Source organism: Agelaius phoeniceus, chromosome W (genome assembly GCF_051311805.1).
Source record: "Agelaius phoeniceus isolate bAgePho1 chromosome W, bAgePho1.hap1, whole genome shotgun sequence".
Classification (NCBI taxonomy): Eukaryota; Metazoa; Chordata; class Aves; order Passeriformes; family Icteridae; genus Agelaius; species Agelaius phoeniceus.
The window spans coordinates 9,997,232-10,018,755 of NC_135301.1; the positions used below are offsets into that span (position 1 = coordinate 9,997,232).

Sequence of the window (21,524 nt, forward strand, 5' to 3'; positions counted from 1 at the left end):
ATAGTAGAGTGAACCTGGACAATGAACTTTGTAGTGCTTTCATTTTTATATTAAACCTGCTTTTGCCCATACCATTGCCGGTGATTCTTTAAGTGACTTTTAAAAACTAATTTGCGATACACCTCATGTCAGCTGGAATCGAGACTCCCCTAGCTCGGAGGAGACAGGGTCGGCTCTGCCTAACGTCCGCCGTTGGGGGTAGTGTGTAGAGTCATTTCCGGGGAAGCTCGTAACGACCTCAAGCAACAGGAACATCCGGTTCAGGGTTGGGGAGGCTCGGTCAGTATTGTGTAGTTTGTGGTGAGGATGGCGTTGTGGTTTTCCTCCCTTCAGGGTCTTGGTTCGGTTGAGGAAGATGAGGAACGGGAATTCACTCTTACATCTATTCAGCGCCTGTCGGAATGGCAGGTACATTTCTCCCCGTACTATTTGTCATGCTGTTTTCTTGTTCTGCTGAGTTTGTATGGGAATTCATGAGCTCCTTCCTTCCTCCGGCAGGGGAGCTTCAGCCGCATGTACCAGGGGCATGGGTTTCCGTTGCTAGACCAAACTTTGGGTGGAAACACATGTGACTCCCACCGCTGGGGCATTCTGTATTGCCAGAGCCTGCAACTGCAGGGTTTGTGCCTGATTTCAGCGCTCCGGGTTCTTGGGGGAAGGGCTTTTGACTATCAGTTTACAGAATCAATTCACGGAGAAACTAATCTGTTAGGGGCTCATACACGTGTAGTTTCTTTGGTGTAAAATATAAAATGAAACCACTTAAGAGGTGCAAAGATGTGAGTCTGAGAAGTGATTAAAGTTTTTTTATTTTTCTTAAATAATCACAAATCTGGTGCATCGGTCTCCAAACTCCCTTTGAAAGTAGGCTCAGCTGTCACATATGGTCAAATTGCCAAGCCAAAATGATTTGAATACTTTTTGATGCAGAAGACATCTGGGTTGATTATCATTCATCCCATCCGAGTAGAGCTAGAGCTTGGCCAGAGCCCGAACTCTAATTGGTGGGTGTCACTTAACACATTTTAAAACAAGACTCTTAAAAATAAGAGTTATGAGTAATAAACCTTAGGGTTAAAGACCAATCAAACCATCAAGTATTCAAATCCCTCCGAAGTTTCCTTCAGGATAGAGATTCTTCAAACACAGCAAACTTCTTCTTCAAAGATCTAAAAGTGGTCACAGGCAAGATTGTGAGCCTGGATCTGGACACTGAGAATGTGAAGGTGGAGGAAGTGCAGCTGAATGAAAGACTGATTACTTAGTATGAAATTGAAACCCAAAAAAAAGAAGTTAATGTTACAGCTGGACTCTCTGCTGGAGTACCTCTGTAATAATAACTGAAGAAAACCATGAAACTAGCAGTCTGAATAAAGAAAACATATGAGTAGTTAAGAAACAAAAAGCAGGATCCCGAAGAGACACGTGTCTTGTAGGTGATCACACAAAGAGAGAGTAAAACACATGAAAGCTGGCAGTAAATACCACAACAATACCTTGATAATAATTCTTATCACAAAAATCAGAGAATTCACATTATATAATAAATTTATCAACAGGAAGTGTTTGAGGAAGTTAAGACAACCCCTTTTCTAAGCATTCATGTAATATTAACAACAATCACTATTTATCGGTATTACCTATAGAAAACAGAAATAACAAAGGTTACAAACTTGCTACCAACAATCCCCCAAACTCTGAATCATTGGGGAATCAGCTGATGACCCTGCAGGTAGGATCTGCTTGACGTTTCCCAAATGCTCTGTCTTCGGAGACATTTTGGGTTGTTGAATCATTACTAATACTTGTATCTTTACATGGTGGTTTCACTCACTGGGAAGCATTTTCCATGGTAAATGATTTCCATCTATGTCATATTTGGAATAACACTGATTTGCACAGTGTTCCCCTTTTCTACATCTTGGACAAAGATTTGGTATTTCTGCATTTTCTGTGGAGTTGCCTTGTTGAAAGGTTACTTGAAAAGCTGTGGGAGTTTTTTCTAATCTTTGATCTGAAGCTTCCATGAGTTTTCCAAATTGTTCTTCCAAGACATTCGCTTGAACTGCTGCTCCATGTGCAGGAGTGCTTATCCTGCTGCAGACTTCTATCATTTGAGGCAGGGTTGGTGGTGGACCAGGCAAGGCACTAATTATGCGCTTACATTGTTCATTGGCATTTGCAAAAGCCAAGCTTTGAAGCAGATGTGGTTGTGCTGCTTCATCAGGGCATTGTCCCTCCACTGCTTGAGTAAGGCGATCTATGAAGGAGGTGAATGGTTCAGATGCTCCTTGCTTTACTTCTGTGAAAGTGCCCTCTGGGGTTCCAGTGGATTGAACTAGCAAGATGGCTTTTCGAGCTGCTTCTTTAATATCTGTTATTACATTTTGAGGCAGATCTGTAGCTTGAGTTTCAGGTTGGTTATGAGGTGGATCGCTGCCTAGTCGAGCCAATGTGAGCTGCATTTGGACCTCTAGCATAAGATACTATTAATCTTTTCAAAGCTCTTCTCCATTTGACCTCCCATAGAATGTATTGTGAGTGTTAAAATTGTGGTTGCAATATACTTGCAATCATAAGGTATGAAATCATAAACTTCAAGCATGCCTTTCAATAGTTGTTTGAAATAAGGAGAGCCTGAGCCCCTCTCTCTAAGGGCTTGTCTCAAATCTTTTTATTACTTCATGTGCCAATGGTAGCCATCTGGCAGGTATATTTCCTCCAAAATACCTCACTGGCATGGCCATCAATTGTGTTGTTGTCATGTCAGGATTCCCCTTTTCAGGTTCCAACGCTGCATTCATTCCTTCTCCTCCTCCTGTGTGAAAAGCTGATGGTTGTATATGCTGTACATTATAATTATTTGAAGGTGTAATAATAGAAGCGACCAGTGGTGGCGCTGTAGCAGGAGGTTGAGAACCTTGTTCACAAGATGGCTTTGGAGGAACGATGTAAGCATTGTTCACGGAAGTACCTAGCGCGCCGCCATCTTGTTGTACGGAAGAGACACATATAACACCACCATCTTGTTGTACGGAAGACGCGTGCAGCGCGCCGCCATCTTGTTGAGCATAGAGCGCATACGCACAGTCTCTGCGCTGGGATAGTAAGTCTATGAAACGCCCGCGGGATAGCACCATGGTATGTGACTGAATGCCCGAAGGAGGTAGTTATCGGAGCTGCCGAAACTTCTGGGGGAACCCTCGTGTTTTGTGGTTCTAATATTGGTTGCGAATGTGTCGGAGCGGCTGCGCTAGCATCTCGTGGTGCATGTACGTTCGGGGGGGCCGGTCCACCCGCCCCGCCTATCCCGCTTGCTCCAGGCTGGGGCACGCCGGACACCCCGTGTGGGGGAGTCGCCTCGCCCACTTCAGGAGGCTGAGACTTCTCGGCCACCCGCTTCGGGGGGGGGGGGGTTATGTCGCCCGTCCTGGGCTGCGGGGCGTGTCTCTCCGCCCCGGGTTGTTCTCTGCCCACTGGGGTCTGCGGTGCCGCTTGGCTGAGTCCGGGAACCGAGATCGTATGTGCAGCTGCTGGCTGCGTAGATTTCGTAAGTTGCGAAATTTGCATATCGGCCGCTTTCTGAGTACAGGCGGGTTCCGCATCGCCCCCCTCTCTGGTCCTCGATATTCCGTGGAGTCCCCGATCTGTGGGCAGTACCCTCCCAAGGCTGGGGGATTCTTGGACTGCCTAGGCTGCCCCCATCTCCGTCTGGGTAGCTATCTGCGATTTTTCAAGTGGCAGTGAAGCTGTGGGCACTGGCAGAGCTGACGAAGCCACTCCCCCTTCCTGCGCACTCACTGCTTTTTTCTGTGCGGAGTTAGTGTCGCTGGAGGTATTTTGTGTATGTTTTATGTTGATTATAGATTCATAAACTGCTCTACTTGCTGGCAAAAGTTTTGCAGCCGTGGTGTTTTTAAATGTGGCTTCATCATATAGTTTTAAACTGACAGAGCCTCACAGATGGACTGAAAAGCAATTCTATATCTGCAGTTGTAAACTTTTCTCGGACCCAAGTTAACAGGTCTCACAATTCGTCTCTTGAAACAGGGATAGGATGATTTTAAACTATGGATTCTAATTTTTCTGTTGCTTCTTTTTGTGTCTTGGATGTTACATTCCCCATTTTTATACTGTTTTTGGCCGTGAAGGAAGATATAAAAAGATTCCTACCTGACTCAAAGGTCAGCTGATAACCTCAGTCTCACAGTCTTGCCTCTGGCCAGCAGACATGAACTTCAGATCCGAGCTGGTCTTGTCCCTGGGGATTCAGTTTTTCCAGCTTTTTGCTGCCACACACCAGCTTAACGCTGCTACACACCAGCTTAACGCTGCTTCTTCTGCATATACTGCTGATTTCTTCCTTCAGAAGTCCTGGCCTAGGAGCTTAGGCTTTCTCCTCACACGATGGGCACCATATGTTGGAATTTCAGGCTCTTTCTTGCTCCAAGGTCAGGGCGAATAATACTCAGGAAACGTTGTTTTTGAAGACTCACTCTGAAGTTTATTATCCTTATCTATTACAAACTCACGAGATTTGAGTTCTCCCTAACAAGTCGAGAAAGTGCCCTAAAATGGTGTCTGTTCAAGGCTATTTAAGTCCCAATTACCCAATAAACAGTTGACATCTATATTATTTATGCTTCTAACCCAATTATGATCACCGAAAATCCACAATGTGGACATCTTTCATCCAATTAGAGAAAACCACCCAGATCCATAAAGAAGAAGAAAGAAGAAGGTGCAAAAAGACATCTAACCCATGCCCAAAATTCTCCATCTTGGCTCCCATATATCACCATGTACCAAAACCCCAAATCTAAGTTTTTTCACCCTATGAGATCACACACTTCTAACCAACTACACACCCATAATCCCAGTGCTACTAATCAATTTTGGAAGCCTTCTCCACAGCCCCAGGTCAAATGCAGTGTTCTCCTGCGGGTCTGTGCCTTTCAGCACAGAAAGTTTAAAATTCTCAGCATCCAGAGCTCCAACAAATCTTCAGGTGATGCAGTCAAAGGTTCTCCAAACGGCTTCACATTCTTTGCTGGAATCCACTTAGGACCATTCTCTGTGGAGACAAGCAAAACCTCTACCCCAGGTGATCAAAGAATAAGGCCCCAATATTTTACGGGATTCTGGATCCTTCACTAAAACGGGGGGTTTTTCTTTTTGTTGCAATTGTGAATTGCAATTAAAATGTTGAACAATTGGTGGGTTAGGGTCCATCAAAGAGCAATTCAAAAAGTTGAAAACAAAAAGGGCTTTCTGCAGTCTCTGGGCAGGGGTGCCATCTCCGGCTCCCCCCTTCTATTGGACTAAGAGACACTTGAGGGAGCCATAAGCCTGTTCAATGATAGATTGGCCTGTTGGGGAATGAGGACTCCCTGTTTTGTGCATAATTCCCCATAAGGCAAAAAAGGTAGCAACTCGACGGGAAGTATAAGCTGGGCCATTGTCTCTTTATTTCAGATAGTATACCAAGAGTTGCTAAAAGCAGCAAAGTGTCTACAGACATCTTTAGCTGTTTCTCTTGAATGGGCTGATGCAAAAAGAGCACCAGAAAAGGTATCAGTAGAGGAATGAATGTATTTTAAATCGCCAAATTCAGAAAAATGGGTAACGTCTGACTGCCAGACTTGGAGGCTCTGAAGCCCTCTGGGATTAACGCCTCCTGCAACAGAGGCAAAAGAACACCTTTGACAATCAGGACAAACAGCAATAATTCCTGAAGCTTGAGCTTTAGTAATGCCAAAGTGTCGAATCAAAGAGATGAAGCACGGACAAACGACTCTTCAACTAATTAAGTTGAAAAGTGGTATATTTATTACAGCACCAGGCACAAGTGGAATTATTTCCATAGGAATGTGCAAAGAATCACAGGCTCTGGCTCTCTATTCATCTAAAAAAGTCTGACATATTCATATAATTTCCAAAACACCTAATACATATTCATTACTTAACCCTGCCTACCCTCACTTTGTATTAAAATGTATTACAATTGAGTCCAAAGTTCTTTCACGCTTGCGCAGTCTTTCACTTGAAATAGGTTGGTGGGTTTTGAAATGGGTCAGTGGTCTTCTGAGGTCAAAGTGACCTTTTCCTTTTGCCTTGTTGGCAGGCTTTGGACCCCTTGGCTATAGCTCAACTTTCAGGGCCCAGGTGCAGGCCACGGTCCTCTGCCTTTTCACAATTATATCAGCATCCCATCCTGCTTCTTTAAACACAGTAAAGACAAATATATTATTTATATCTTAGCCTTAACTATTCTATCTGCTAATAATTAACTACTTCTCATTACTTCTACTCTTCTTGGTATATTCTTAATTGTTTCTATCCCTCCTAACTAAATCTAGCTGAACTATTAACTCTTTGAGTTTCTGTAAACCCTTGATTCTGAGGCAGCATTTTGGTGAAAAAAGGAATGGCTCAATTTAGCCTGTTCTATCTTATCAGGTAGAGCAGATTGCAGTACAGACATTGTTAAAACGTCAGCTTGCCTGTTCCCTTCAGCTAAAAATACGGGAAGGTCTGTATACTATTGAATATGCATAACAAAGTAAGGGGAAGTTCTGTTTTCTAAGGAAAAAACAAGGAGCTGCAACCAATAAAAAAATTGTGAATTTTCGACTTCTTTCAAATCTGATGCTTCAGCTCTCATCGCAATTCCTGCAACATAAGCTGAATCTGTAACCAGATTAAAAGGAACAGAAAATTTTTGAAAAGCTCTGTCAACAGCATCAAGTTCAACAATTTGGGGGGGATCCCTCAACTGTGGATACATCTGCTCTCCAGGCACTAGAAGAGGGGTCTCTCCATATTACCATTGATTTATGAGAGCAACCAGAACCATCTGTGAATACTGTTAAGGCTTGAAGTGGAACCTCACTCCTCTTTGGTTTTTCTATCAATTGAAATAGAGGTGTTAAAAGCTTATGTTTTGGAGGATGTTTTGAGATTTGTCTGCTGAATTCAGCAAAGGCCATCTGAACAGCCTCTGCTTCCTGAAATAAAAAGAATAAAACATGCTAAGAGGCAGGAAAATAGTGGAAATTTCCACTCCTGCAAGAGATGTGAGTCTCTGTCAGGCCTTAACAACTTGTTGGGCCATCATTTCATGTTGAGTACTGATGGTTTTTGTCATTTGGTGTGGTAAAAAAATCCATTCAATGATAAGCAAAGGGTCTGGTGCCTTGGAGTCCCATTGATAAATCAAAGCATGGGGCTGTTTTGCCGAATGTAATATTATAAAAAAGAAAGGCAGTTCAGATGCCCAGTGTTTGGCTTGTTAGCTTACTAAGGCATCAGATACACATTTGCAGTGCCTGCTGAGCTTGTAAAGTTGCCTAGGTGATAAAAGGTCTGAGTCTCCTTTTAGCAATTCAAACAAAGGACTTAGCTCTGCATTTGAAATTAGTAACAAGGAGGGCACCCAGTTGATTGTTCCCAAAAGTTTTTGCACATCATGTAAGGTGCAAATGTTTGTCTGAATTTGCAGAGCTTGGGGGGAAATTGAATGGACTCCAATGTGCCACCCTAAATACCTCCATGGGAGGTGTTTTTGTACCTTTTCAGGAGCTATGCAAAGCCCTACCTGATTTACAGCTTCAGTGACAAGAGCTAAGGTTTTCTCCATGACTTCCTGTTGTTCAGCTGCTACAAGAACATCATCCATATAATGATACAAAAAAACATTAGGCATTTGTTGATGAACAGGACTGAGGACTTTAGCAACACATCACTGGAAAATAGTAGGGGAGTTTTTCATGCCTTGAGGTAAAACAACCTAGTGGTATTGCTGTAAGGGTGCTTGCATGATTGTGCTAGGAACGAAAAAGGAAAATTATGGAGCATCATCAGGATGTAAAGGAATATCAAAAAACCAATCTTTTAAATCAATAATAGTCAAGTGCCAATTTTGGGGGATCATGGTAGGAGATGGGAGACCAAGCTGTAATGCCCCTATGTCCTCCATAGCTGCATTAATTTTTAGAAGATCATGGAGTAAATGCCACTTGCCAGTTTGTTTTTTGATAACAAACACAGGAGGATTCCAAGGACAGATAGAAGGGACTATACACCCTTTCAGGAGTTGTTGTACCAACTCTGTTAATGTGCACAGGTTTTGCAGTGGTAGGGGCCATTGATCCACCCAAACCAGTTTTGCTGTTTTCCAGGTTAGTTTTAAAGTGTCTGTGCTTCAATGGCCCCCATTAAAAATCTGATTAAGTTCTAAAGCCCCATTGGGAGAGAACATCCCTCCCCCATAGCACCATCTACACTGGTAACACAAACAGTTTGACTGAGGCAAGGTGTCCCTCAGGGCCTTTGATCTATATCAAGTGCCAGCTTTGATAGCTGCAGCTGCTCCCTCCAATGCCTGAAAGTGCCTGAAGCACTTCAGCAAGGGACCATTGTGAGGGCCATTTAGCTTGAGATAACTGTAATGTCAGCCCCTGTGTCTATGAGACTGACAAGCATTATCTCTTGTCCTTTTAATGTCAGGGTACAGTGGCATGTGGGATGTTGTTCTAATATAGGTTGTACCCAGCATACTTGGGGTGTCCCAGTAGACCCAAATACCCCTTATCGAGTTACGTCTGTGAAGGGTACGTTCATGGTTTGGGGAAGTAAAATCAATTGAGCTACTCGAGTCCCTTGGGGAATGGTGCAAGGTGGTCAAGGTGTCCAGGCCATTATCATGATTTCATTGTCAGAGTCAGAATCTATAACCCCAGGGAGAACAAACAGCCCCATCAAAGAGGTGGATGACTGACCTAAAAGCAATGCATGCATACACTGCCCTGGTAGTCTGAAAACTCCTGTGGGAAGCAAATGAACAGATGAATCAAGTAAGGTTACTGTGATGGAGGTTGCCAGGTCCAGTCCTGCGCTCCCTGGTGTGTCGGGTTGTAAATTGGTGATGGTCCAGTGAAGGCTGCTTGTGGGGGCAGCTGGGCTGAGGCTTACTGTGTTCTGCTCTGAGGCATTGGCTGGGGCATTTGTGTCTTCATGCAGTGACACCTGCGCTTCACCTCCAGTTTTCCGATATCAGATGCCCTTCAAAATCATACTTGGACCAACATTGATTAGCATCATGCTTCCCTTACGGCACTGAGGGCAAATACTGGGAGCTTTGGATCTAGCCTCTCCCTTTTGGAAACAGTCCTTTTTCAAATGCCCAGATTTCCCGCATCCGAAGCATGTTTGTGGGTCCCCTGGCATAATCTTCAAAGCTGCAAAGGCATTAGCTATACCAGCCCCCACAGCCTCATAAGTAACTGTTGCTGTATGCTGAAGTGTGCCGAGGCAATTACATGCCTCAATCATTTCCAGCAGGGTGGGTTCCTCCTTAGGCAAGGACTTAAGCAGTTTTTTACAGTCCTCATTAGCATTTTCAACAGCTAATTTTAAAAGCAACACTTCTCTGGCAATGTCATTCTCAATTTGTCTTTCACAAGCTTGTTTTAAGTCAATAAATTGCATGTAAGATTCAGCTGGTCGTTGCTTTACATTAGTAAATACTTTTTGAGGGGCCACAGCATTGGGAACCTTTAAAAATTCCATACAAGCAGCTTTAATAATGCCCTCAAGGGCTTCTCTAGGAATGCGGGCTTGCCCCACAGGATCTGAGTGAGCCCCTTCCCCGGCCAGGTGGTCAATCATGAGAGCTGTGATATTCGGGTTTGTATGCCCTACAAACCTTACAAGCAAAGCTTCTAACCTCTTTTTCCACTGAGCATCAAAAATAGCATACTGAGTTAGGGTTAATAATACTTTCGCCAGTCTCTTTAAATCACGAAGGGTCATAAGATGAGTTGACAACGTAGACCGTAAAAGATTAGCAAAACAGAGAGACCCCAACCTGTGTTCTGTAGCCATGCATAGTTCCTTAATTTCCGAATAGCGAGGGGTTCCCACTGTGGGTTGTTTCCCCTGGCGCCGCAAAGCCTGACTGGCGTGACTATTTTCGCTGCGATATCAAAGCCCCCCTCCTTAAGAGCCTTTTTCTTTACCGCATCCAGTTATGAGGGTCAGGAGGGAATAGATCAGTCTTATAATCTGAATCTATTGGTCCTGGATCAAAGGGGTCCCCCTCCTCCTCACTGCTAGAACCTCAGTCAGCGATATAAGCTGCTAACGACCACGAGACAGGATGCCTTCCCCTCCTTTGTCTGGGCAGAGGGGAGGTTAAAAGGCTGCAGCTGCTCTTCAGTATCAGAGGTGCCAGTTTCAAGAGGGCAGGGAGAGTCAGAGTGGGGTAGGGGGCCGGTGGTATTTGCAGAGGATACAGCCTGAGACTGCTCTTGCTTTTTCAATGTCTCAAAAATTATTCTTCAGGACAGGGGCATATGCATTGCTGGCTCATGTCCCGTGGTAGCAAAATCGTAGGACATAACCCCTACATCATCCCAATCAGCAGTTCTAAAAATAGAGGAGGCAGTGATGTTCGAATGTTTAACAGCCACCCATTTTAGAATGAGTTTCAAGTCAGCTTTGGCAAGGATTTGCCATGTTTTGCAAGCAAAGCAAGCATTAGTTCCAAAATGCCTCTCTCTTCTTTAGACATATTTTGTCCCATGTTCCCCCTGGCTCACCTCCTTCTTCATGGAGAGATTATTTTGGGCCCACTCCTGGTTCTCGCACCAGCACTTCCAGTTCTGGGGACTCACTGCAGTGCAGATAGGCTGGTTCTTGCTCCTCTCGCGGGGGCACCAATTAGTGATGATGGGGACATCTGAGTTTGGATCAGAAGCCAATTTTTATTGAGAATACAAAGCGTTTATTTATGGTTTTACGGATATGGTAGTTATATAGGATTCTATGTTTGGTATCACTTTCCCATTGGTTACACATTCTTCATCTCAGTTAGCTGGTAATCATTACAAAGTTTCACAACATGTCTCTTGGTCACTTCTACATCAGGGAGCAGTTATGTGTCTGTCTCTCCCATGGTTTCTGCTTGATTAGGCCTAAGATATCAGGCTCCTTTATCAGTTCCATTGTACTCTCTGTTTTATCTCCCATAACAGTCATACCAGCCTACCAGATGGGATTTGTTACTGGATGTGTTGGTCACCAACGCAAGTGATCTAATTGGGGACATCAAGATTGGAGGCAGCCTGAGCTGCAGTGATCATGCACTGGGAGAGTTTGCAGTCCTGAGGGATGTGGGTCAGGTAAGAGGTAAAGTCAGGCCAGTGAATTTTAGGAAAGCAGACTTTCAGGTCTTATGGGAGATAGTCAGTGGGATCCCCTGGGAGACGGCCCTCAAGGTTAAGGGAATGGAACAGAGCTGGCAGATCTTTAAGGAAGTTTTCCATAGAGCGCAAGAGCTAACAATCCCCAGGATCAAGAGATCAGGCAAGGAAGGCAAGAGACCAGCATGGCTGAATAGGGACCCGTTGGTCAAACTAAATGGCAAGAAACAAATGCATAGGCAGTTTAAGCTAGGTTGGGTATCCTGGAAAGAATATAGAGATGAAGTTTGATCGTGTAGGGAGGAAGTGAGGAAGGCCAAGGTGAAGCTGGAACTGAACCTGGCAAGGGATGCAAAGATTAATAGGAAGGGCTTCTACAGGTATGTCAGCCGGAAAAGGAAGGTCAAAGAAGGTGTACCCTCCTCGATAAACAGTGCTGGAAAACTGGTAACAACAGATGAGGAGAAGGCTAAGGTATTCAACTTTTTTTGCCTCAGTCTTCCATGTGGATGAAGAGCAGAATGGGGACACTTGAGGTTCCTGAATACACATAAGTGTATGGGACCCAATGAGATGAATCCCAGAGTGAGGTCCCAGATGACTGGAAAAAGGGAAACATTGTACCCATCTTAAAAAAGGGTAGAAAAGAGGACTTTGGGAACTATCAACCTGTCAGCCTCACCTCTGTGCCTGGGAAGATCATGGAACTGATCCTCCTAGAAGCTCTCCTAAGGCACATGAAGGACAGGGAGGTGATTAGTGACAGCCAGCACAGCTTCACCAAGGGCAAGTCCTGCCTGACCAACCCAGTGTCCTTCTATGATGTAGTGACTACATCAGTGGGCAAGGGAAGGGCTACAGATATCATTTGTCTGAACTTCTGTAAAGCCTTTGACACGGTCCGCCACAGCATCCTCTCTAAATTGGGGAGATGGATTTGATTAGTGGACTGTTAGATGGATAAGAAAGTGGTTGGACAGTACTGATGCCTTAAGTTTTAACTTTCGTATTTCTCAGATTTTGCGCTGCCTAGGCGTGTAGCTCTGAGCTTCATATTAAGTGTCAGTAAGCTCTCTTCACAGGGTAGGTAGACAAAACAATCCTTCTCCAGCTTGAGACCAAGGACAATCATTACGAGCTTCAGGTCCAAAAGTTTAAACAACAAAGAACTGTGGAGAGCAAACAAGAAGGATGGGACTTCATAACCCAAGGCTATAATTGGACAATTAACTCCAATATGCAAATGGACCAAAACTTATAAAAGTGTGAAACCTCGTGACTGGGCATCCATTTTGTGACCATTTTGGGTCCATCTTGGGTGTAGCCCTGTCCAGGCTCTTGTACTGCCCAAGGTGTATCCTTTTAAGGCATTTTAATAAATACCTACTTTATTCTCTTAGCTCTGTCTAGTCTCTGTTCCAGGTTCAGCCTCTCAAGGCATCAGTACCATCCAGAGGGTAGTGGTCAATGGCTCAGAGTCCTGATGAACATCAGTGACAAGTGGTGTCCCTCAGGGGTCCGTATTGGGACCTGTGTTTTTTAATATCTTCATCAATGACAGACTAAGGGATCAAGTGCACCCTCAGTGAGCTTGCAGATGACACCAAGCTGTGGTGCAGTTGACACACCTGAAGGATGGGGTCATCCAAAGGGACTTGGACAAGTTAGAGAAGTGGTCCCATGGGAATCTCATGAGGTTTAACAAGACCATGTGCTGGTGCTGCACCTGGGTCTGGTGCACCACTGCTATCAATCCTGGCTGGGGGATGAACATTTTGAGAGCAGCCCTGCTAAGAAGGACTTGAGGATGCTGGTGAAGGAGAAGCTGGACATGAACTGGCAATGTGCACTCACAGCCCAGAAAGCCAAATGTGTCCTGGACTGCATCCAGAGCAGCGTGGGCAGCAGGGTGATGGAAGTGATTCTGCCCCTCTACTCTCATGACACCCCACCTGGAGTACTGAATCCAGCTCTGGGGTCCCAGCACAGGAAGGACATGGACCTGTAAAAGTGAGTCCAGAGGCCACCAAGAGGATTAGAGGGATGGAGCACCTCTCCTACAAGGAAAGGATGAGAGAATTGGGCTTGTCCAGCATGGAAAAGAGGCGGCTTGGGGGTGACTTAATTGCAGCCTTGCAGTACCTGAATGAAGCCTACAAGAAAGATAGAGGCTATTTAGAAGAGCATGTTGTGACAGGACAAGGGAGAATGGCTTTAAGCTGAAAAAGGGCCAATTTAGATTGGATATTGGGAAGAAATTCTTTACTGTGAGGGTGGTGAGGCACTGGCACAGGTTTCCCAGAGAAGCTGTGGATGCCCCATCCCTGGCACTGTTCAAGGCCAGACTGGATGGGGCTCTGAGCAACCTGGTCCATTGGAAGATGTCCCTGTCCACAGCAAGGGGTTGGAACTAGATGATCTTTAAGGTCCTTTCCAACCCCACCCATTCTTTGATTCGATGATCTGCATAGCGATTTCTTTCTGTTGCTCCTTGCTGCTTTCCCATTTTCTTTCACCACTCCTTGCTTCTTACTCATTTTCCTCTGCTTTAGCGTGGATTCTTCCATGAGTTGCAGGCCATTTGAAAGTGTGCCTTCTTCAACATGGCTTAACTACAGGGTGCAGTCTCTTCAGGGTGCAGCTGCTCTGGTGTGGAGTAATTCCTTTCAAGATTGCATCTCTAGCTGGTACCTACCTACATGTCTTGGTTTGGAAAGACAGGTGTCTGCTAAGGAAGGCAGGAGCCTCCCCTGACATGGAAAAATGTAAACCCCCTCTCTTTGAATTGTTATAAATTTGAAATTAAGGGTCTTTCAGGTAAAACTATGGGAGCAGGAATAACAGTTCTTTATTAGGGTAGAAAATAAAAAGATAAAATAAACAATGCAGTAAACCAAAACAACACTGACAGAGTCAGAATACAACCTGACACCCTGTTGGTCCGGGTGTTGGTAGCAGCAGTTTAATTGGAATTTTGGCTGCAGTCCTCCTGGAGTGTCAGGTGTGGTTCTGTTGGAGCAGGGATCCTGTAGAAAAGGGTGTATTCTTCCTCTGAAGATCCAGTGGAAGAGGCAGCTGTTCCTCTGGGGAAATCCAGTGGAGAAAGCTGTGCTGGTGTTCCAGAATCTCAAGATTATATCTGGGTAGGAATGCTTGGCTCCTCCCCCTGGGCGGAGCATCTCACAATGGGATGCTATAGTTCTTATCAGTCATGCAGTGACATGCAATAGCCTATTCTTAGTAGATGTCTCCCTGGAGGGAGGATTGGTTGTGGAAGAGATAAGGAAAACTGCTCACTTAACAGAAGACAACTGCCATACAGATGGCAAATAGAATACAATTTGCTTGGCAATTCAAGACACTACATTGTCTCCTTATACTTCTCCTCCTACCAGCTGCCACTCTTTCTTAAATGTCCTTGAGCAGAAGAACCAGATGCACCAAGTTTTGATTTGCAGTGGATTATTTACATCATCTTCAGAGCTGTCTGGAACAGCTATGACTAGCAAATAGGAGTACATGGCCTCTCCCTGCACACATCACTCCTGCAGCCCCCCTGTTACCAAACCCCTGTACTTCATGCCCAATCCATTGCATCCTTTATCTCAGTGAAATACATATTTAAGAACTGTTTGAACATATATCCATTATAAACTCTACTTTCAATGTCATCCCAATCTTAATATGCATACATTATAAGCTATCTTTTGTCCTGGATATACACTTAGTAAAACCCTATCCCTTGCCCCAAGAACCAGAGTACAGATTTTAACATCATATCAGTTCAGATTTTGATTATTTTAGCCCCTGTAATCAGCTTTGCAGGGGCAGGTGGTGGAATTTCAATTGTTACAGTGTTAATCCCTTTTGTCTAGTCTGCAAGGACAAAATATTTGTATATACAGACTCCTGAATGGTGGTTTATGCAGTGTGGAATGGTTCAAAAAATTGAATTGTGATAAATGGCAGAGTTGACAAAACCCAGTTTTGGCAGAAGAAGAAAGTAGAAAGTAATAAAATGGCTACTCTAAGAAAAACCCACTTTAAAATATCATGATAATGCTCATATTCCAAATGCAAAGGGAACTCAAGATCAGAAAACCAGATTTCTCTCTCTGTAAATTGATTCTGTAAACTGGTTTTATTGGGTCTGAATGAGTGGTTTGGGCCACTTTAACAATCACTATTAAAGGCATTGGCAGAAAGCAGGTTTTAATATTAATTTGTGAAAGCGTGATTTAACAGTTTGATGGCAAGGTTCACTCTATTACTTTACTACATAGATGAAGTATACATAGTGATTTGCGGAAAAAAAACTAACTCCACAACTTTGTAAAAGTTTTAAAGCCAGTATGTTTATTACAGAGCTGGATGCATGTGGGGATCATTCCCCCTAAAGGACGTGCACACCCCTGAGAATTCCCAAACCTTTTTTATCCCCCCTTACTGGTACATGTGCATAGACTTTCACAATAGGTTCATGCATATTCATTTTACTGGTTTCCCATTACAACTTGCAACTAGTCCTTGTACAGAGAAAACTCTCTGGTCATCCTGTCCATCTCTTGCCTTCGTTTCAAAGTTCAAGGGGCTCTTCTTGTCTCTTCAGCTTGGAAATTGCATTCCTTTTTCCTCGGCTGAGGCAGTTTTTGTGAGCGCAGCAAAGATAACAGACTAAACAAGTTCACTTATGTTAGCAAGCTACAGACTTAATAATTCAAAGCAGCACATTTCACCTAAATCTGAAATGGATTTCTACTCCACTCTGTTTCATTAGGAAAATCAGATTAGAATCAATTCAAAATGATTTAGACAGAGACTGGGGATGCAAAAGGGTAAGGGTGCAAAGGATACAAATACAAAAGAAAAGGTTACAAAAGGATTTAGCAGCACTTAATCATTGACTAATTTAACATTAAAAAGGTGGTTCAATAGGATTTACTACAATTGTAACAGTGACTTAATTATAGATTCACAATAACACTATTCATACCATAATCAATTTACACACATGCACACAGGCAGAGATATATACATCTGTATCTATGTGTGTAGAGGTACCTATAAAAAATGCTCCCTGAAGTCCAGTGAAATATTCAAGTCATATCCATTTATGTTTCTCAACCGACATGGGTTGCACCTCAAGGAGTGTCGGGGGGAGGGGGTATCAGCCTAGGTCTTGTCATCAGCGACAGTCTTTTGAGTATTGCAAACTTGAAGGTTTGTGAGCTCTGAGAGGCATCCCACTCAGAGGGAGGTGCTGGCACAGTCCACTGTGGTCCAGAATAGCTCAAAGGGCATCAGGACTGCTGAGGGTCACAAGATGGCTGCCTTTAGTCATCCACAAAATTTCACAGAATCACAGAAACACAAGGTTGGAAGAGACCTTCAAGATCATTGAGTCCAACCCGTTCCCTGACACCTCAACTAAACCATGGCACCGAGTGCCACATCCAGTCTTTTCTTAAACACATCCAGGGATGGTGACTCCACCACCTCCCCGGGCAGACCATTCCAGTACTTTATCACTCTTTCTGTGTAAAACTTCTTCCTAATATCTAAACCTGTATTTCCCTTGATGCAGCTTGAGACTGTGACCTCTTGTTCTGTCAGTTGTTACCTGGAGAAAGAGACCAACCCCCACCTGACTACAACTACCCTTCAGGAAGTTGTAGAGAATGATAAGGTCACCTCTGAGTCTCCTTTTCTCCAGGCTAAACAACCCCAGGTCCTTCAATCATTCCTCATAGGGCTTGAGTTCCAAGCCCCTCACCAGCCTCGTTGCCCTCCTCTGGACGTGCTCAAGCATCTCAATGTCCTTCCTAAACTGAGGGGGCCAGAACTGGACACACCACTCAAGGTGTGGCCCCACCAGTGCTGAGTACAGGGAGAGAATGACCTCCCTGCTCCTGCTGGCCACACTATTCCTGATACAGGCCAGGATGCCGTTGGCCTTCTTGTCCACCAGGGCACACTGCTGGCTCATGTTCAGCCGGCTGTCATCCCAGGTCCCTTTCTGCCTGGGCACTGTCCAGCCACACTGTCCCCAGCCTAAAATGCTGCAAGGAGTTATTGTGGCCAAAATGCAGGATTGGGCACCTGGACTTATTAAACTTCATCCCATTGGACTCTGCCCATCCATCCAACCATTCCAAGTCTCTCTGCAGAGCCCTTCTCCCTTTCAATAGATTGACACACACTCCCAGCTTAGTGTCACCTGCAAATTTACTAATGAAAGACTCAATCCCCTCATCCATGTCATCAATAAAAACATTGAATAGAACTGGCCCCAGCACAGACCCCTGAGGGACACCACTGGTGACTGGCTGCCAGCTGGATGCAGCACCGTTCACTACCACTCTCTGGGCCCGGCCATCGAGCCAGTTCTTGACCCAGCAAAGAGTGCTCCTATCCAAGCTGTGGGCTGCCAGCTTTTCTAGGAGTATGCTGTGGGAGACAGTGTCAAAGGCCTTGCTGAAGTCCAAATAGACAACATCCACAGCCTTTCCTGCATCCACCAGGAGGGTCATCTGGTCATAAACGGAGACCCGGTTGGTCAAACATGACCTACCCCTCTTAAACCTATTCTGGCTGGGTCTGATACCCTGGCCATCCTGTAGATGCTGCATGATGACACTCAGTATAAACTGTTCCATTATCTTGCTGGGTACTGAGGTCTGGCTGACTGGTCTATAATTAATAGGATCCTCTTTTCCATCCTTTTTGTGAATAAGTGTCACATTGGCCAGCTTCCAGTCATCTTGAACCTTGCCAGTGAGCCAAGACTGTTGGTAAATGATGGAGAGTGGCTTCTCAAGCTCATCTGCCAGCTCTCTCATTACCCTGGGATGGATCCCATCTGGTCCCATAGATTTATGAATATCCAAGCATTTCAGAAGTTCTCTGATTGCCTTCTTTTGGATAATGGGGTGACCATTCTGTTCCCTCGCACCATCAACCCACCCAAGAGGACATTTGTTCCGGGGACAAGCTGTCTTCCCACTAAAAACTAAAGCAAAGAAGGCGTTAAGCACTTTTGCCTTCTCCTCATCTGCACTTAGGAAGTTCCCTCCCTCATCCAGTAAAGAACAAAGGTTGGTCTTACCCTTCCTTTTACCACTGATATATTTGTAAAAATATTTTTTATTATCCTTTAGAGAAGTCGTCATTTTAAGTTCAAACTGAGCTTTGGCCTCCCTAATTTTTTCCCTACATGCTCTAGCAGCCCCCCTAAATACTTCCTGAGAGACCTGACCCTCCTTCCAAAGATGATACATCCTCCTTTTATTCCTTAATTCCTTCAGAACCTCCTAGCTCATCCAAGCTGGATGTTTACCTCATCGACTTATCTTTCAGCACACAGGGACAGCCTGTTCCTCTGCCCTCAGGATCTCTGTTTTGAAGCACACTCACCTTCCCTGAACTCCTTTGTTTTTCAGGGCTGCTCCCCAAGAAACTCTCTGAATAAGTCTCCTAAGTAAGCCAAAGTCTGCCCTCCAGAAGTCCAATGTAAGAGTCTTATTGGTGTTCCTCCTCATTTCACCAAATATCAAGAACTCTATAATTTCATGATCACTGTGCCCCGAGCAACCTCCAACCACCACATCTCCCACCAGCCCATTTCTATTTGAAAACAACAGGTCTAACGTAGTCCCTCCCCTGGTGGGCCCACCCACCAGCTGCGACAAAAAGTTTTCCTCCATACACTCTAAAAATTTCCTGGATTGCCTCTTTTCTGCTATATTAAGTTCCCAGCAAATGTCTGGTAGGTTGAAGTCGCCTACAAGAACAAGGGCTGATGATCCTGAAACATTCTCTAGCTACCTATAGAATAAGTTCTCCACCTCTTCTTCCTGGTTGGGTGGATGATAACAGACTCCCAGTAGGTTATCAGCCTTGTTGGCCTTCCCCTTTATTCTTACCCATAGGCATTCAACTCCATCTTCATAAGTTTCAATACCTATGGCATCCTAAGCCTCCCTAATATAAAGGGCCACCCCTCCACCACTTCTCCCTTTCCTGGCTCTTCTGAAGAGCTTGTAGCCATCCAGTGCAGTGCTCCAACTATGTGAGTCATCCCAACACGTTTCTGTGATGGTGACTACATCATAGTTCTGCTGTTGCACCATGGCCTCCAGCTCTTCTTGTTTGTTACCCATGCTGCATGCATTGGTATAAATGCACCTCAGCTGGGCTACTGATTTCACCCCTAACTCAGGCTTACCACACTTGGGCCTGCTTCCAGACAGCCCAGATGCATCCCCTTCCCCCTTCAAACCTAGTTTAAAGCCCTCTCAACAAGTTCTGTCAGATCATGAGTTAAAAACCTTCTGTCCTTAACAGAGAGATGTATCCCATCTGGTTCCAGTAAGACAGGTGCCGTATTGTTGCCCCATGATCCAAGAATCTGAAATTTTGCTGATGACACCAACCCCTGAGCCACTTGTTAATGATGTGAGTTCTCCTATTTCTTTCATCATTTTTCTCTGACACCAAAGGGACTGTGCAGAACACTCCCTGTCCCCCTGTTCTATCAACCACTTGACCTAGTGCCCTAAACTCCCTTTTAATCGCCTTGACACTCCTCTTTTCAATTTCATCACTGCCAGCCTGGAGTATCAGCAGTGGGTAATCATCAGAGGGCTGAATTAGCCCAGGAAGTCTCTCAGTGATATTTCGTACCCAGGCCCCAGGAAGGCAGCAGACCTCTCTGTGGGATGGGTCCGGTCAACATATGTGGCCCTCTGTTCCCCTCAGAAGGGAGTCACCCACTACAATTATCCTTCTTTTCGTCTTGATGTTAGAGGTGGTGATTCATCTTAGAGAGGAATCATAACTGGGAGGCTCACTGGGCAGATAATTTTCTTCTAAATCATCTGGCTGGCTCTCTAGATCCAGGGCCTCATACCTATTCTGAAGTGGCACCTGGCTAGGGGATGGGGGTCAGGAGGAATTTTTATTATTACCTCCCTGAGCAGGGATCCATTTCCACTCCCTTTCATCTACCAGGTGCTCTTCTATTGCCTGAGAGTGAGAGGCATATGAGTTCACTGACTCTTGGTGGGCCTCCCTTAAAGATGTAAGGGCTGAACTCCACCAGTCTATTTCCCTTTCACTTTCTCTGATACTCCTTATCATTTAACTTCCTCCCTAAGCTCGGCCACCAGCAAACGGAGGTCATTCATCTGTTCACGCTGTAGGCAGGCCTCCTCCCCAACACCCTGAAACCACTGATAAGCTCAAACACTTCAGGCAGGAATGGGTCTGTACAGACGCATCCTTTTTGGAGGGCTCCACTTGGTCACATACACTTGTACCCACCATAGTTTTCAACCATGTTAAAACCAATTCTAGCAGAAAGCCCAAAATCAAGCAGCCAACAGAAACACCTCAAACAACACACAGCATACCTTACTAGCAATAAAACCTGCAACCCTGCCTGCTTGCCCTGCCTGCGCGAACTGCTGCACAAACTGCTGTGACCATGCCCCAGAGACGTACCATGCCCCTGTTTGCCCGCTCCTGGTCGCCACGCTCCAGGTTGCCGCGCTCCCCAGAGGCCTCTTATAATCAGTCACTCAGGAAAAAAGGAAGCTCCACCTCCCTTTCCTGAATGGCTCTTAAATGCCAAATGCCAAAATTTCCATCCTTGGGTCAGTAATTCCTACAGTTTCCAAAACGTCTGAAAATTGTTCCCAAAACTCCAGCAACAGTAGCACTGGAGTTTTGAAAACTCCATCAGCAATGGTGCCATTCCACTTGGGCTATGATTCAGGTAGCGAATGTTCCAAGGCTGTCAGAGGATGACTGATTATCCTTTGTTCCCCGCTTTGGTTGGGCAGCTGATGTTTCTTTTATGGTCAGTGTTGTTCCCACCCTAATCATGCCTGATATGGTCAAGGATGTTTCACTGCCCAACAGGTACAGTAAAGGAGCACTTCACCACTCAGATGGTTTGGTTAAGGATTGTCAGGAGCTCCTGAGATTGTAGAGCAAGCCTGATTGGGGGGACCACAGGTGGACACCAAATTGAACATGATCGGGCAATGTGCCCTTGCTGCAAAGAAAGCTAATGGTATCTTGGGCTGCATTAGACAAATCATTGCCAAACAGGTTGAAAAAGGTGTTCCTTCCCCTCTGCTCAGCATTGGTGAGGTCACAGCTGTGTCCAGTTCTGGACTCCTCAGTACAAGAGAGACTAGAGAGAGTCCAGCAAAGGGTCACAAAGATATTTATGGCACTGGAGCACCTCACAAATGAGGCTGAGAGAGCTGGGACTGTTTAGCCTTGGGAAGAGAAGGCTTCGGAGGGATCCTATGA

The 21,524-nt window shown here is 45.0% G+C and overlaps 1 protein-coding gene across 1 annotated transcript in view; it reads left to right on the forward strand.

Moving 5' to 3' along the window:
• Positions 1–279: 279 nt before the first annotated feature.
• Positions 280–21,524, forward strand: part of LOC129133622 (hsp90 co-chaperone Cdc37-like 1) — a 75,986-nt gene continuing 54,741 nt past the window's right edge. The window contains exon 1 of the mRNA XM_077193194.1: positions 280–408. Within this exon, the coding sequence (XP_077049309.1) occupies positions 307–408 (102 nt within the window). The 5' untranslated portion in view covers positions 280–306. The remainder of the gene's footprint in view (positions 409–21,524) is intronic.